The 14,816-nt window shown below is 44.7% G+C and overlaps 1 protein-coding gene across 1 annotated transcript in view; it reads right to left on the bottom strand.

Moving 5' to 3' along the window:
- Positions 1-14,816, bottom strand: part of LOC133022642 (protein shisa-8) — a 68,081-nt gene that overhangs the window by 28,269 nt on the left and 24,996 nt on the right. Inside the window, exon 2 of the mRNA XM_061089494.1 lies at positions 9,333-9,448. Within this exon, the coding sequence (XP_060945477.1) occupies positions 9,333-9,448 (116 nt within the window). The remainder of the gene's footprint in view (positions 1-9,332; positions 9,449-14,816) is intronic.

Raw genomic sequence — 14,816 nt, 5'->3', positions numbered from 1 at the left:
ACACACACACACACACACACACACACACACACACACACACACACACACACACACACACCAAAAAATACTGAACGCAATCAAATCCTCCCATGCAGCAGCACGCCCACATTTCCGCTCCCTCTTTCACACATCTGTATTTTTTTAAGGTCAAATGCTTAAAAATGTGTCAATCCATACGGGCTGACCCTCGGGGGGGTTGGAGGCCCAGGAGGTGACACACACACACAACAACAGCCTCGCACAGCTTCTCTCCACATCTCCGATACACACGGATCAACAAACAGACACACACAAAGTCGACACAGCGGCAAGCGTCTAGCCAACGCGCGCCGTCATTTGTCTCTATTGAGCTGCAGTTTATAAGTCGGCTGTCAAAACTATCCGCTATGGTTGTCATTGCTCTGTGTGTGTGTCTGTGTGTGTGTGTGTGTGTGTGTGTGTGTGTGTGTGTGTGTGTGTGTGTGTGTGTGTGTAGTGGGGCTGTCATGCTTGATGCGTGGGGCTGCAGAGCCACGTCTGGTGTCCTTCAAATGACTTAGAGAAAAATATCCCCTGCACCGCGCAGGATCAATGCACACCCACGCACACGCAAGCACACAAAACACACACACACACACATCGAGACACACTACACAATATGCCTGAAGATACTCTGCCCCCCCGTATGCAGGCTGTATACATTTGTCAACAATAATGTCCTCTGCAGCACCTTGAGGGGTCGACTGTAAGAAAACATTAACTTCACCCCGACCGGGCAAAGCATCCCTGAGATGATCCTGGAAATCCTTCATAATTATCTAAAGTAATAAGATCAAGCAGCAAAAAAAAAGTCTGTATTCATGGGGAATTTTGTAAAATATGTGTGTTTCACTGGGACAAAAGCTTCACAAATAGTCCTGTAATGATTTCCGATGGCTTTGAAGCACGGCGAGATGCCCTGGTGGATAATTTTTCATTTTTGTCCAAACACATTTAATTCTTCATTTGTCACTGTCACAGAACACTGACACCAGAATGAAACGCCCACCAGTCAGAAGAGTGGGGAGACTAAAGGAACAGTGACGGACAAGTCGGTTTGTTGGATGAATCCTCGTCACTTTTTCCTTTAGTGTCACCATGAGGTGGATAATTATGTTTCTAATGGATATTCATATAATTGATTCCCTCAGAATTAACTTAAATGATCTCATAATTACCTTCTGTTTATGTTTTAACCCCTATTTATGTGTTTGTAAGCAAGATAACCCCAAAAAAACAACTCAACAGATTCACAAATAAATGAATCTGTGAAATAATTAAATGAATTTAAAGAAAATACACGTGGCTGCAGTCGAGACTATTTAAATGTCTTTTAAATATGAAATGCACACAGTATTCTCGTCCGTCTCTGTAAAAACATGTGTCGCCGACCCTCTTCCTTTTGTGTCCGACTGTTTGTTATCCTCCGTCATTGTTTCGGCGGCTCACTGAAGCTGTAATCTGCTGCTGCCCCGGCTTATTAACAAGACTGTTCTGGATATTTCCCCTCTGCGGAGCCGGCTGACTTTCAGCAGCGACTACAGATCCTCACAGAACTAAGATGAATAGAATTTAACCATTCGTGCTTCTTGTATTTTAATGTCCGGAAATTGGTCTTAAAATGTGCATTTCTAGATTGTATAGATTGTATTGTTTTTCCCAGTAACGTTTACGTATTAATCTTCCTTCTGTCGATGCGAAATGAGGTCAAATAGTTTACCAAGTTTATTTGCTCTACTAACTCTGAACACTTTCTCTCTGGTGCTTTCTCATTGTATCTGCATCACTCTGCCTCCAGGTTTTGTCCCTGTAGCTCAAAAAGTTTGCTTTCCACTCAGCTCTCGAGCTCCTAAAACCACCAAAAGGAACATCAGGTCTATTTGCTGCAGCTCTGTGATCATCTCTGGGTGACTTTAGAGTTCAGTCTGCCGACACTCAGGCTATGATTTAGAGAATGAAAGGGAGAAGAGGGGAGATGGCAGGAAAAAAAACAGAAAAGTGGCGAGAGTGACAGAGAGCGACCTCGGGGGAGCAGGGCTGTGAGCAGAAAGAGGGCAGAAGATAAGAGGAGATTGGCGGCTAATGAGAGGGAAGTGGAGAAGGGGAAGGATGCGTCGGGAGAAGAGATCGTAACGACTGTGACGCGCTGCAGAATCATCAGCAGAGTTTGCACCAGATTTAGTGACGAACAATCAGTGAGGACATCTCCCTGCTGCTGTGTATCTGTTACATCTGCTGTATCGGTACATCTGGAGAAGTGAGGGCGACACATTTGTGGGGTATGGAAGAGATAACGACAACGCGGAGATCATCACAACAAATAAGTGAAAATACTCACTGAGGAAAAGAAAAACACACTTTATAACCTCCGCCAAGGAGACGGTTTCTCATCTGTGTTTGTTTGTATTTTAATTGGCAGGATTATGCAAAAAACTACTTGAAGGTTAACTACACAAATTGGTTCTGACACAATTTGCACGTCACTTGCATGAATGCACACACAACTGCAGCTGAAACAAGGTCAGTCTGTCTGCGTGGACAGTTAAAACTTTATGGACGATAGCTACACAATGCAGTGACGAAGCCGAACACCCTGATGTTATTATGAGAAGTGCATACTTCCTTTTTGGTACATTATTAAACTTGATATGTCATGATAGGGCATTTGGGGGTATGTGCTCTCAGAATGCCTTTTGAGTTATGGGTGTGTCAGTAGTTCAGTCAATAGTTAGGAAGGAGCAGGGAGAGAGAGAGAAAGAGAAAGAGGAGTTTGAAGTTGGGAAACGCACACTCACATCTCTCCTCTCTTATGAAGGTCGAGAGAAAGAAAGAAACAAAGACCCAGAGGAGGAAACTCAAGTCGACCGGAAAAAAAAGAAGCGAGCGAGAACACACAAAGGTCTGTGAGGTTCAAAACGTGACAGGGTCAGAAAAGGAGAGATTTAATAAAACCATTCAGCGTGTTAGGTTGAGTGAATGTGGTTAAAACATAACAAATCCCCAGCAGCTGGTCAGATAAACATCCGCCCCCCCCTGACATTTGCTCTCCTGCGCCGGCCCCTCTCCCTCATTGTGGGTGGGCTCCCACTTGTTTACAGTGACATTAAAGGCGAACGCGTGCTGGCACCGCGTCGCTGTCACTGGCATCTGTGTCGACGTGCTGCAGCTGCCAAGTCGGCTTCGGCACATTCCTGTGATCCCCTGAAATGTGTTAGTCTGCAATGTGTAGCGTGGCTGGATGAGCCCAGAAGCCGAGGGTCAGTCAAAGGGCACGCGGCGTCCGTCACAACGCCACTGACACCATTCCTGGTTCCCACACACACACACACACACACACACACACACACACACACACACACACACACACACACACACACACACACACACACACACACACACACACACACACACACACACACACACACACGCGCGCGCGCACACACACACACACACACACACACACACACACACACACACACACACACACACACACACACACACACACACGCGCACACACACACACACACACACACACACGGCATTCAACAACAAGCTGATTGGTGCAGAGTCCATCTGAAGCTGAATTAGAAGACAAGTGGGCCACCTGATGTACAGTACGTTCATGGTTCAGTGCGTGTGTTCATGCTTGTGTGAACACACACTCATGCACACACACACACATACACACACACACTAATATATTCAATCCGTGTCTTCTCCCTCTCTCTCTCTCTCCCTCTCTCTCCCTCCCTCGTTCTCGCTCGCTCGCTCTCCGGTGGGGTGTCAATGCAGATATAATTGGCACCGGCCCCATGTGGCACTGTAGTGACGAGCCACAGAAATCAAGGGCGCACAGATGTAAACAAACACCCTCTCTCACACACACACACACACACACACACACACACACACACACACACACACACACCCTGCATGTAGTACGTCTTTTCACTTAACACTCGTCCTGCAGGCTCCCATGATACTCATTTCCTTGTTTTGATTTCAATGTCACACTGATCCTATCTCCCTCCTCTGCTCTCTCTCTCTCTCTCTCTCTCTCTCTCTCTCTCTCTCTCTCTCTCTCTCTCTCTGCACCAAACACACATTTCTCCTCCCTCCCTCTCTCTCTCTCTCTCTCACTCTTCCTTGTCTCTCTCTTTTTCCTCCTGCTCCACCACTTCCACCTTCCTCCCTCTCAGCCTCCCTTCCTCCCTCTCATGCTCTGATGTTTTTATTTCTCTCCACTTCTTTTCCCTCTCTCTCTCTCTTTCTCTCTCTCTCGCAGGCCAGCAACATGCAAATTATGCCCCACAAATGCAAATCCTTCCCTATCAGAGGAGGCCTCCAGTGGAATCCGCCTCGCTCAGATATTTACCTCCCCTCAATCCTCTTCCTTCCCTAACAGAGGACGATCGCTTCTTTGAAGGCTTCCTGTGACAGCTCCTGAAGAAGTCCTCCATTATAGACACAGTCCGTTGTATTATATCTCAGCGTGTGTGTAAAATGGAGATTTGTGTAGTTGTATTTGCATTATAATCCATGTAAGTGTTTGTTGGTGTACATTTACTGCATGGAGCCATCAAAAGAATCACCTCATGTCCACATTGATATGGCTACATGGTATTTCTACATGGTCAGAATACAAATTGAACTTCTCCTGCACTTTCTGTGTAAGGAAATATAAACTGTATTGATTTTTTTATTTTTTTTTCAGAGAAGACAACCCTTTGACTTTCAGCCATCAGTTTCCATGTCTCCTCACTGGAAACATCACCGTCATGTAGCCTAGAAAAATGGGAACACGATGGATTTCCCCCCGTAGTCAGCAAACACACAAAGCGTTGATTGTGTTCAGGTTGTGTTCCTTTACAACACGGAGCATTGTGCTGTTGGGTCTGCGTTCCACTTGGAAATCAGGAGCTTACCAGCTTGGCTGCCGAGCTTCTGCATCCTGAGTGGCTGCGATTCAGCCACGTTCGCTCGTGTTAGTGTCCCACTAAACCTCACTCCTTGTTTATGCTGTTTCAACACCCGCTCCGGCACTGTACGCTGCACCCGGCTTGCATTATTCATGTGTGTGTGTGTGTGTGTGTGTGTGTGTGCGTGTGCATGAATAAGAAGCACAGTTAAAAGGGGGACGACTTTACAGAATTATACTTTGTTAGTATGAAGGTTGCATTAACAGCAGCCTCAATCAAATAAATGGACATTCTAGCAGAAACAAGACGCAACTGTTACAGTTTTCAATTCAGTTGTCGGGGTTGCTCTTTTACAAATTGTGAATTTTTTCATCATTTACAACTTAAAATAATAATAATCGTAAACTGAAATAACGATTTTTGGATGTGAATTTTAGTTCCATTCTGAATGAATATAATTTTAAACCCTATTCACACCATGACAGGACGTCACACAACATGATTTTTCGTCTGGTAGGAATTTGTCCCCAATCGGGGGCTTTTGTGTGCGACTTCCAAAACTCATCTGTGACTAGAAAATATGGATAAAAGTTGCGTCATGTGAACGAGACTTTACACGATGATTTCATCTAATTTGATATTTCACGTGTCCTCAGAGGATTTTTGAAAAGTTAACTTGGATTGAGGTTTTCCACTCTGATGTGACGCAGGAGAAGTCACTTGAGGAAGTCGATTCCCTGCAGCTCACCTGACGGAGACTTGACTGAACAGAGACAGTTTCTGTTTCGCTCGGTGCCTCGATTAGATGCAATGTTTGCACGTCTGACATCAGCTGTAATATATCTCACACACTTTATCACTTTATGAAAAATCCCCCAGTCCCTGCTCTCTTTCCATGTTTCCCAGCCAATGTTGAACTCAGTTGACACAGGCAATTTTTCATACATGCAACCATCTGCATACTGGTGTGTATGTGTGTGTGTGTGTGTGTGTGTGTGTGTGTGTGTGTGTGTGTGTGTGTGTGTGTGTGTGTTTGTTTGTGTGTGTGTGTGTGTGTGTGTGCGACCCTGACTGTCCCCAGGCCAGCTCTCCACACCAGAACGGAGCCGAGCAGCATCTGACCAGCTGTCTCCCTCACAGCTAGCAGCATGTTATCTCCTCTCTCCTTTCTCTCTTTTCCCGTTTTATTTTAATATATCCAGCTCCTCTCTCACCCTTTTTATTCTTTGGTCGCTCCCTCTCTCTGACACATATTTGTCCCTCTCCTTCTCTTTCCTCTCCCTTTTCCTCAGACTCCCTTCTCGTATTCCTCAATCACCTCATCACATCAGCTGGGACGGACCCTCCCTCCATAGACTATCATCAACCTTCCCCCATCTTCACTGTCTCCCCCCCGCCTCGCTTGCTCCACCTCCCATTCCCCCACATCCCTGTTGTCACTTGTCTAATCTAACCTCATCTCCATCTCATCTCCTCCCTCCTGTCTCCCTCCTCTCCCCCGTAAACCTCGTCCTACAACCGTGCTCAAGAACGTCCGTCTGCCAACTCCTCTTCCTCCCTCTTCCTCCCTCTTCTCTCCACATCACCCGTCTTGTGGAACCACAAAGAAATCGCTTGTCTTCCCGTCTCACTGATAGAGTCATTGTAACTGTCATATGACCTCAATACTTCTCCTTCTTCCCTTTTTCCAGTTTTTAGACTTTACATCAAACCACATTTCTTTTTGCCTTGGTTCATACATACTCTTACATGGAATTAAAAGCGTATCTGCCTTGGAAATCAGAGCAGGAGAGAAGTGGGAAGGCAGATCACTCTTTTCCCAGAGAGGAAACATGAGGATTTGGCTGCTGTCTTCATTAGGGAAAGGGCTCAGAACTTGTTCGGTCTATTTTCATCCTAATCAGCTCACGCCTCTCACTGCTCTCTAAGTTGAGCAGCGACAGCCACAGAGCAGCGAAGACAGCGTGCAGACAAATGAAGACGATAAGTGGGAGAAAACTGTTAAATATGCACGATAACAGTAGCTGTTCAATGCTGTGCTAAAGATTTCCCTATAGTTTGAAAATCCACTGGAAAGAATCAGAAATGAAGAAAATAATGTTATTATTCTGATGAGCACCAGGTAGAGTAAAATGTTTAGAATCGTCTGACTTTATCATATTAGAAATTTATGTTGTGCATGATCTTATTTGTCCCAGTTTTTTCTTAGGTAATCGTTTATTTCAGCATAGTAACATTTTCCAAGTTTAGCTGAAGGTGATAATGTACATGATGAATTTGAAAGTGAAAGTTTGTTTTAAATCACCTGCTGCTGCCGCTTAAGGGAATAAGTGATCACCAAAGTCAGTCAGATTTGTCCTCTGGGAGCCATGATAAGCTTTACCACATTTCATTGTTATACATTCAGGGGGATTATCCTCTGGTTACCATGAATCTTTAAAAAACAAAAACAGTATACATACGAATAAAAGTGCTACAGCACAGAATCTATTTCCAAGCTTTTACTTATGTATTTATGTGTCTTATCGTGTTTTCTCCCATTTACGACATCATTATGCAGACACGATACATTTACTACATATCATTTACTGAAGACGCTGAATTCGAGTTTGAATCCCTACTTAATGCACCAAGTAGTGAAGCATGACAGTCTTTTTGATGAACCCAGAAATTCAACTCACGGAGAAGGAGAATAGATTCAGCCACCAAATCTCCCCTGAAAAGTTTTTTAATCTAAACTGTGAAGGGATAAAGATTCATCTGCATTTATAACCATCTGTCTGCCGTGCTTTCTTCTTCCTGTCGGTCTCGTTCGCTCGCACTCATCTCCGCTTCTCCTCTCTCTCTCTCCCTCTCCCTCTCCCTCTCTAATTGGCCTGGAGGATTAAATGTGTTTAATTAAGAGGTGATTATGTGTAGACGGCTGACACAGCAGGATCAGGATGGCTTCATCCCATCGTCCCGACTGTCATCGCCCTGTACCCCCATTCCAACCCCCCCACCTCACACACACACTGAGACCTTCTCCTCCATATGTCTGCCTTGTTTATTCCTAATTTAACACCTCTCCCACTATCATTGCCTCTTTCTAACGTTACCTACTTATCCTTTGCAGTTATGACTCACGGATTTAAAGCTCAGAAATGATTCATTAAATAAAATATATTTATCCCAACATACAATTTACATGAAACACCAAGAAAAATGCTGTTATACTTTCTTCCATATGTACTGAAATGCATGTGTATATTTCAGAGAGTCTGATTATATATACTGTATATCATTTGGAAGATTTACGAAGACAAAGCAACATGAGAAAGCAGAGGAGGGTTTAATGGCTGCGGAAAGAAATGGAGGGAGCGAGGGAATGCAGTGCAGAAAACAACAAAGTGCTAATAAGCAGCGCGCAGGGTGAGAAAGAGGCCAAAAACGTGTTTATTGCAATTGGGGGAAGATGAAAGTGAAGGGATGATGAGCCTCTGCAATTTCCTTTTTATGTGTAAATGCTGCATGTGCATGTGCAAGTGCACGTGTGAGTTTAAGAGCCTGAAATAAAACATTTGCACTTGAATGATTCGTCTGGGAAGCAGAGCACACGGTAAATGATAATTGATCGACTTTCTGGATACGGCTGCGCTGATGATTAACTTGATCGTAAGTGGTTTACAATGAACTCCTTCATCTGCGACACAGCCACATGAGTCAACCTGCTCACGGATACAACGGGACCGGAGCTTTCCTGTTGAGCTTAATGACGAGGATGAGATTGTGAGGCAACAGGGACCTGTGTCCTTGAAAACATGCCATCGCTCTCAACACAATGAGCCCCAAGGAAATACTCTACGCCCACTAATTGAGTCTCAATCCACTTAAGACGCACAGGGTTGTGTTGACGTTGTACATGTGTGTGTGTGGGTGTGTGTGTGTGTGTGTGTGTGTGGTCAGAGCATCCAGAGGAAGAGCCAGACAGATGGGTCACACAGCGTTCCCTCAGTGGTTTTGGAGCTGGAGCACGGCTAATTACATCCTGATTAAAAATGACCTGTCTGTCCCTTCGCCTCATGACACATGTGAGCTTGTATGTGTGTGCGTGAGTGCACATGTGTTTATGATAGCGAGACATCAAAAGACCCATGTGTGTTTGTGTGTGAGTGTGAGTGGGGGTGACAGGAAGAGCACTTAGAGTGGATGTACATATTTGGGGTCTTGATAGTGTCTCTCCTCTTCTATCGACTAATCCGCCGCCTTGTTTCTGACTCGCTCTTGATTTGGAGAAAAGTAATTCAAGTACTTATTGAGGACTTTAAAAGTTAATAAATAGAATATTAGTAATTCTAGTAAATACACGTTAAAAAGTGGCGTGTAAAGATGCAAAGCCGTGCGCTGAGGACTGACCGTTGTTGGAGCGCAGCGCCCTGGCCGAGATGCCGTTGGTGCCGATCGGATGATGAACCCCGGTTCCGTCCACCACCCCCGCCTCCCCCGGCTGCTTCAGAAGCTCCGTCAGAGTCCTGGAGGGAGAGAGAAAACACACATTTACAGCTTCCTGCAAGCAACCTGAGAAGAAAACACGACTTGAAACGTTGTGGATTCTCACTTGTGTACTCAGCACACAGGAAGGAGACAATGAAAGGGGAATGGGGCTGAGGGGAGAGCTGTTAGATGTGAGCTTGAGTCGGGACAGAGGGAGAAAGATGATAATAAATGCACATGAAAATTAATTTGTATGTACATTAATCATGTCCAATCAGCCTTCATCTACCTGAGGTTTGAAACAAGATCGTGATCATTGAAGATCGTGCCCACGAAAACAAACCCAGACAGACGCTCGGAGTGGAATCAAGGATAAAAGGGAAAAAGTCTCTGGATGTTTCCCAACTGGTCGCGTCAATCATTTATAAAAAGAAAAACGACTTCCCCTCTTGCCATCTTTTTATTGTTTGATGCCTCCTCAAAACTGGAGCAGGGGCAGGAAGCAGCTTCCAGCAGGAAGACTCAACTCCTCAGTAGCACACAGACCCCGACGCAGGAAACTGGGATTCACACTGTTTTTGGTAGATTTATTTTCCAGTTTACTAATCTGCTATAGTTGTCATGTACCCTCATTTCAAAATGTTTACAGAACTCTTAGTAATTGAGTGTAAAAAAGGTGGTTTCAGCCATGTTAATCTGATTTTGTCTCCTACGAAGCGGCTTCATTGCTGTGTGAGTGATCGCATTTAGTTTGCTGCTATAAAGATTCCATTGAAAACACAAGGAAAGGACATCTACTTCTTTAAGAGGGTCAGCTCCGCTCCTAAAAAACAGAGATGCCCTTGGAGAGAGTTTTCCAATCATCGCTCACATGTTAAATTGCTCAGCCATGGCGCCGGTCCTGACCCCACCCCCTACCAACAAGCCAAGATGAATCCACACTGGATTAAACTAACCGACACACAGACAAATACCACTGATTAAAAACACCCGATACCACAAACAGAAGCTCAAACAACCACACATCCTGTACACAGCTCCCCCCCCTCGTTGGAAAAGTTTGATTTCATTTCCTCTGTTGACCTCAAACTCTCTAATTGGCTCTGCAAACTTTGCAGCGTTTGCACATATTAACGAGGAGCAGAAGTGAGGGCTCAGCATCAACACGTCACCGTTGACAAGGAAATTACAGCAAAACATCGTCAACAAATCAGCCGTGACCCCAGAGCCGCTATCGAGAGACCCATGAATATTTCCTCACCGTTAATCTCGCTGCGGAAACCTTGGCACAACCTTCGGAAATGCAACGGAGCAATTGTCTTTTTTTATTAGCCCGCTGTGAAACGACTGCCTGTGGTCACGAGAGCAGTAAGCATAAAAAACATGAACACCAGCGCAATACAAAGCAGCGGATCTGCAACTGGGACAAAGGATTTAATACATGGACTAATTTGTGACTTTTATTTTACTTTGTTTGAGTCATTTTTTCCCAAATGAAGGCACAAACTGTTCGATGGTAATTAGTTCAGCAGCGGCTTTTGGCTCATGCCTGTAGTAACTCCATCATACGCTGCTTTCAGACTCTGAACTCTGGATAACCCCCCCCTGACATTCTCTAGAGGGGCTGTGTCTGACAACGCAAATGTCAGTGTCGGAGTTTCACCTGCCTTCTCATCAAAACTCTAGAAAACGTCTGAATGAGCCCATGTGAGAACACAGCAGGAATATGTGGGAAATTCAGCTAAATAGATCCCTGTAACCTGGGTGTGAACCAGAATCACATGTTTAAGTATGCAGCCCTCATCTTAAGATTCTAAGTAATTCCTCCTTGTATTTTTAGTTAGTTCTCTCCTCTAGGGAATGATCTCTGACCTGTTAATGGATGAGTATAGAACATGGGACATCATCATTAGAGATGAGGCATGTCTTTATGAACACACGCAACCTCTCTATATAATGTGGGCTTGACTCCTGCAAATGCAGGCTTCCATTATTGGCGTGTGGATGTCTCCGGATTTCTAGAGTCCGTCCTGACCTGTAAGACTTTTGTGTAATAAACTTTAAACTGTGCAAGCAAGTTTTGGGTCCGCTGAGATTTCTTTCTTCAGCATCAACTTCACCATCATCGACACCTCTCGGCTGCTCAAAATAGACGATAACTCAAAACTTAAAAAAGGACTAAAGGAAAACAGACATCCCTGGATGAAGCGGTGCGATACACATAGCAGAGACTGATGAAGATGTCAGGAGAGCCTCTGGTGATGAAGGCCAACACCAGAGTCGATGTGCTGTAGAGAAAAACACAGGATCTCCGCAGCAGGATCAATACGTCACATCTCCGCCTGCAGCTCAACGCTCCGGAGGTTTCTCTGTTCACGTGAGAACGGATCCGATGTGGAGACGTTCCTCTGGAGCTCATGACTGACGACGGCTGCAGCGAAGCCGATTCATCACAATCTGACACGTCGTTACTTATCAAAACTCATCTGCTCAACATGAGTGGAACATCTCCCCCTGTGGAAACAGTTGTTCAATGTGCTCTGAGGTGATTGGAGTTATCTCAGGTTAAATGCAGATGCTGCGATGGGATAGAAACTGGCCATGTGGGCTTTCACCAGCCAGGAGATGACTTTAAGTAACTGCACAGTGCAGCACAAAATCTAAAGTATCAGACAGGGGGGTGAAAAAAAGAAGAAATTAAACTGGCATTTCGTTTTTTCCTCCCTTGACACAGTTCTCGTAGCGAAGGTGCCATTAAGCAATATGCCTCCGCTCCAGTGGAGCTGCAGCGCGACATGTCAGTCGTCTGTGGTCGAGCTCCGGGCGGCTCCCTGGTGTCTGAGGGAAACAGGGTGTTGCTGGAAAGCTTTCAGCTCAGCAGAAACTCGCCCGCACAAATTAATGTTAGAGAGAAAGTTTATTTGAAATTAGTCTCCTGCTGGAATTGATAACTAATCTCATTCGTCCCCACAAAAAAATCTGTGGAAGGTCAGTGATGTAATTAAGTTTCATGGTAAAAACACAAACTAAGAGATTTGAGAGAATTCATAAATACTAACAGTGGCCCTGAAGTGAAAATCACAATCACACACAGATGGGAAAACTCGACAACAAATTACAAAATTGCACAATCAAGACAAGATCTTTGTCGTCAGCAGGTGCCTCCATTTTCAATAGAAATGAATGTTGTTGTGCTAAGTGATTAGTTGTTGTGTTTCATGATTGGTTGCTGTCATTTGTAATTTACTGTTGTGTTGTATGATTTGTCATAGCGTTCTGTTATTCACTGTAGTATTATGTGGTTGTTGTGTTGTATGATTTTATGTTTTGTTATGCGATTGGTTGTTGTGTTACGTGATTGGTTGTTGTGTTGTATGATCTGCTGTTGTGTTATGTGATTGGTTGTTGTGTTATGTGATTTGTTGTTGTTTTGTATGATTTGCTGTTGTGTTATGTGATTGGTATTTGTGTTGTCTGATCGGTCAGTGTGTGTTGTGTGTGTTGTGTCAGAGCCACCGTCCATTGACTGTATAAACATGGAGAGTGCGTGCGGATGACAAACACACAACCTGGACCCGCACATGCATCTCAATTGACCTTTTGCATTTTCTGCCTGCTGGCCGATCCCTTCTCTCTCTCTCATCTCATTAATATCTGTCCACATCCATGGCTCCACTTCATTTGTCTTGCACTCTCTCCCCCCCCCCATCTCATTCTGTGGGTAATAAAGTGAGCTGAAGCTGCCCCCCCCCCCTCGCTCTGTCTCCCCCCCGTCCCCTGCAGAATGTTTAAGAGTGCTATTGTTGTGTAGTTCTCTCCACCATCCATCTCCCTGAAAACAACTTCTCTTTCTCTCTCTCTCTCCTCCTCTGACCCGTCTGTCTTATCTTCTAAACTTTCTGCGTCTGACTCCACCCCCCCCCCTCCTGTTATCTCTTGCCCTTTGTCATCTTCGTTGCTACGAGCCTTTTATCTTTCCCTGTTATCACTTTCTCAACCCTGCGTCTCTGCCTTTTCTTCTCCTCTCAGACCTCTGATTCCTTCTCGCTCGCTCGCACTCACTCGCTCATCAGTGCGTCTGGTCCGTCTCTCAGCATCTCACCCTTTAGCCTAGTTTCTTTCTTTCCTTTCTTTCTTTCTCCTCTCCATAGTATTCTCGGGCCTCCCGCCCTCATTTCTCTTCCCTTCCCGCAGGAAACTGTCACATAAACTATTCCAACTTGCAAAATTAGCATTATTGAAATGATGGAGAGCAACATTATGACATCAGAGCACAGCACACACACACACACAGAGAGAGAGAAAGAGAAAGAGAGAGAATACAAATGTCAGAGTCGCTTCTAACACGCAACGGACTCAAAAATCAAAAAAATAGGACAATATAACATTCCTTCAGCGGAATTTAGACGTCATGTCCTGCTTCCTGCTGCTCAGCCCAAACACCTCAATTCAATCTTCTGGATATTTTCATGTGCAACGGAAATACAAATTGTCTGAAAAAGGTTCTGGGATTGTCTCGAAAATGGCTTGAATGACTCAAAACATATGGAAAAAGTCATAAAAGACAACTTCCACCTCCACCGGCTTTGCAGCTGATGCTGGGAGCAAAACCTCTTCTTTCATTCAGTTGCATGAGACAAAGGCACAAACACTTAAGTTGCAGAGAAATTGGAATCCAGTGGGAAACCCACATGAGAATAGCATCTATCCAGTCTATGTGCCGAGGCAAGTCTGGCTCTTTCATGATAGGAGGTGAAGCAGCGAGTGTCGCTTCAAACAAAAGACATATGAACGAGGAGAGGACAGAATTCTGACGACAATGGCTACAGTGCACACGACAAAATCCCTCTTTGAATTTATTATTTCCTGACAGCAGATTCCACTTCAGGCTGCCGTGGGTGAGGGGGCAGAGCGGTCGTCCTCCAACCTGAAGGTCGGCAGTTCAATCCCCAGTCTTCCCCAACTGCATGCCAAAGTGTCCTTGGGCAAGATGCTGAACCCTGAATGGCCCCTGATAGAACAACAAAGTGCTGCTAATAGATGCACCGTATGAATGTGAATGAAAAACTGTACTGTACAGAGCTTTGAGTGGTCATCATCAAGACTAGAAAAGCGCTATGTAAAATACAAACCATTTACCATTCAGTCTGCATTTTAGTGCATTTCCCACATGTTCCAGCGGAAAAAAGTTATACATCGATTATGATGAGAAGACTAAATCCACAGACATTAATGAGCAGGTAAATGACATCCGGTTTACTGCACAGGCTTCCTATTGTAATCTGTGTTGATGCTTTCCACATTCACATTCACATTCGGGCTCGACCCTGTACGGATGAATCGGAGAAGTTGCCTTTTCCAAGCAATTTCGCTCCTATTGTGTGTAGCTCGACCTCTAAATGACCT

This window comes from Limanda limanda, chromosome 17 (genome assembly GCF_963576545.1).
Source record: "Limanda limanda chromosome 17, fLimLim1.1, whole genome shotgun sequence".
Classification (NCBI taxonomy): domain Eukaryota; kingdom Metazoa; phylum Chordata; class Actinopteri; order Pleuronectiformes; family Pleuronectidae; genus Limanda; species Limanda limanda.
The sequence above is the reverse complement of the archived record's forward strand: the minus strand, read 5'-3'. Positions and strand labels throughout refer to the sequence as shown.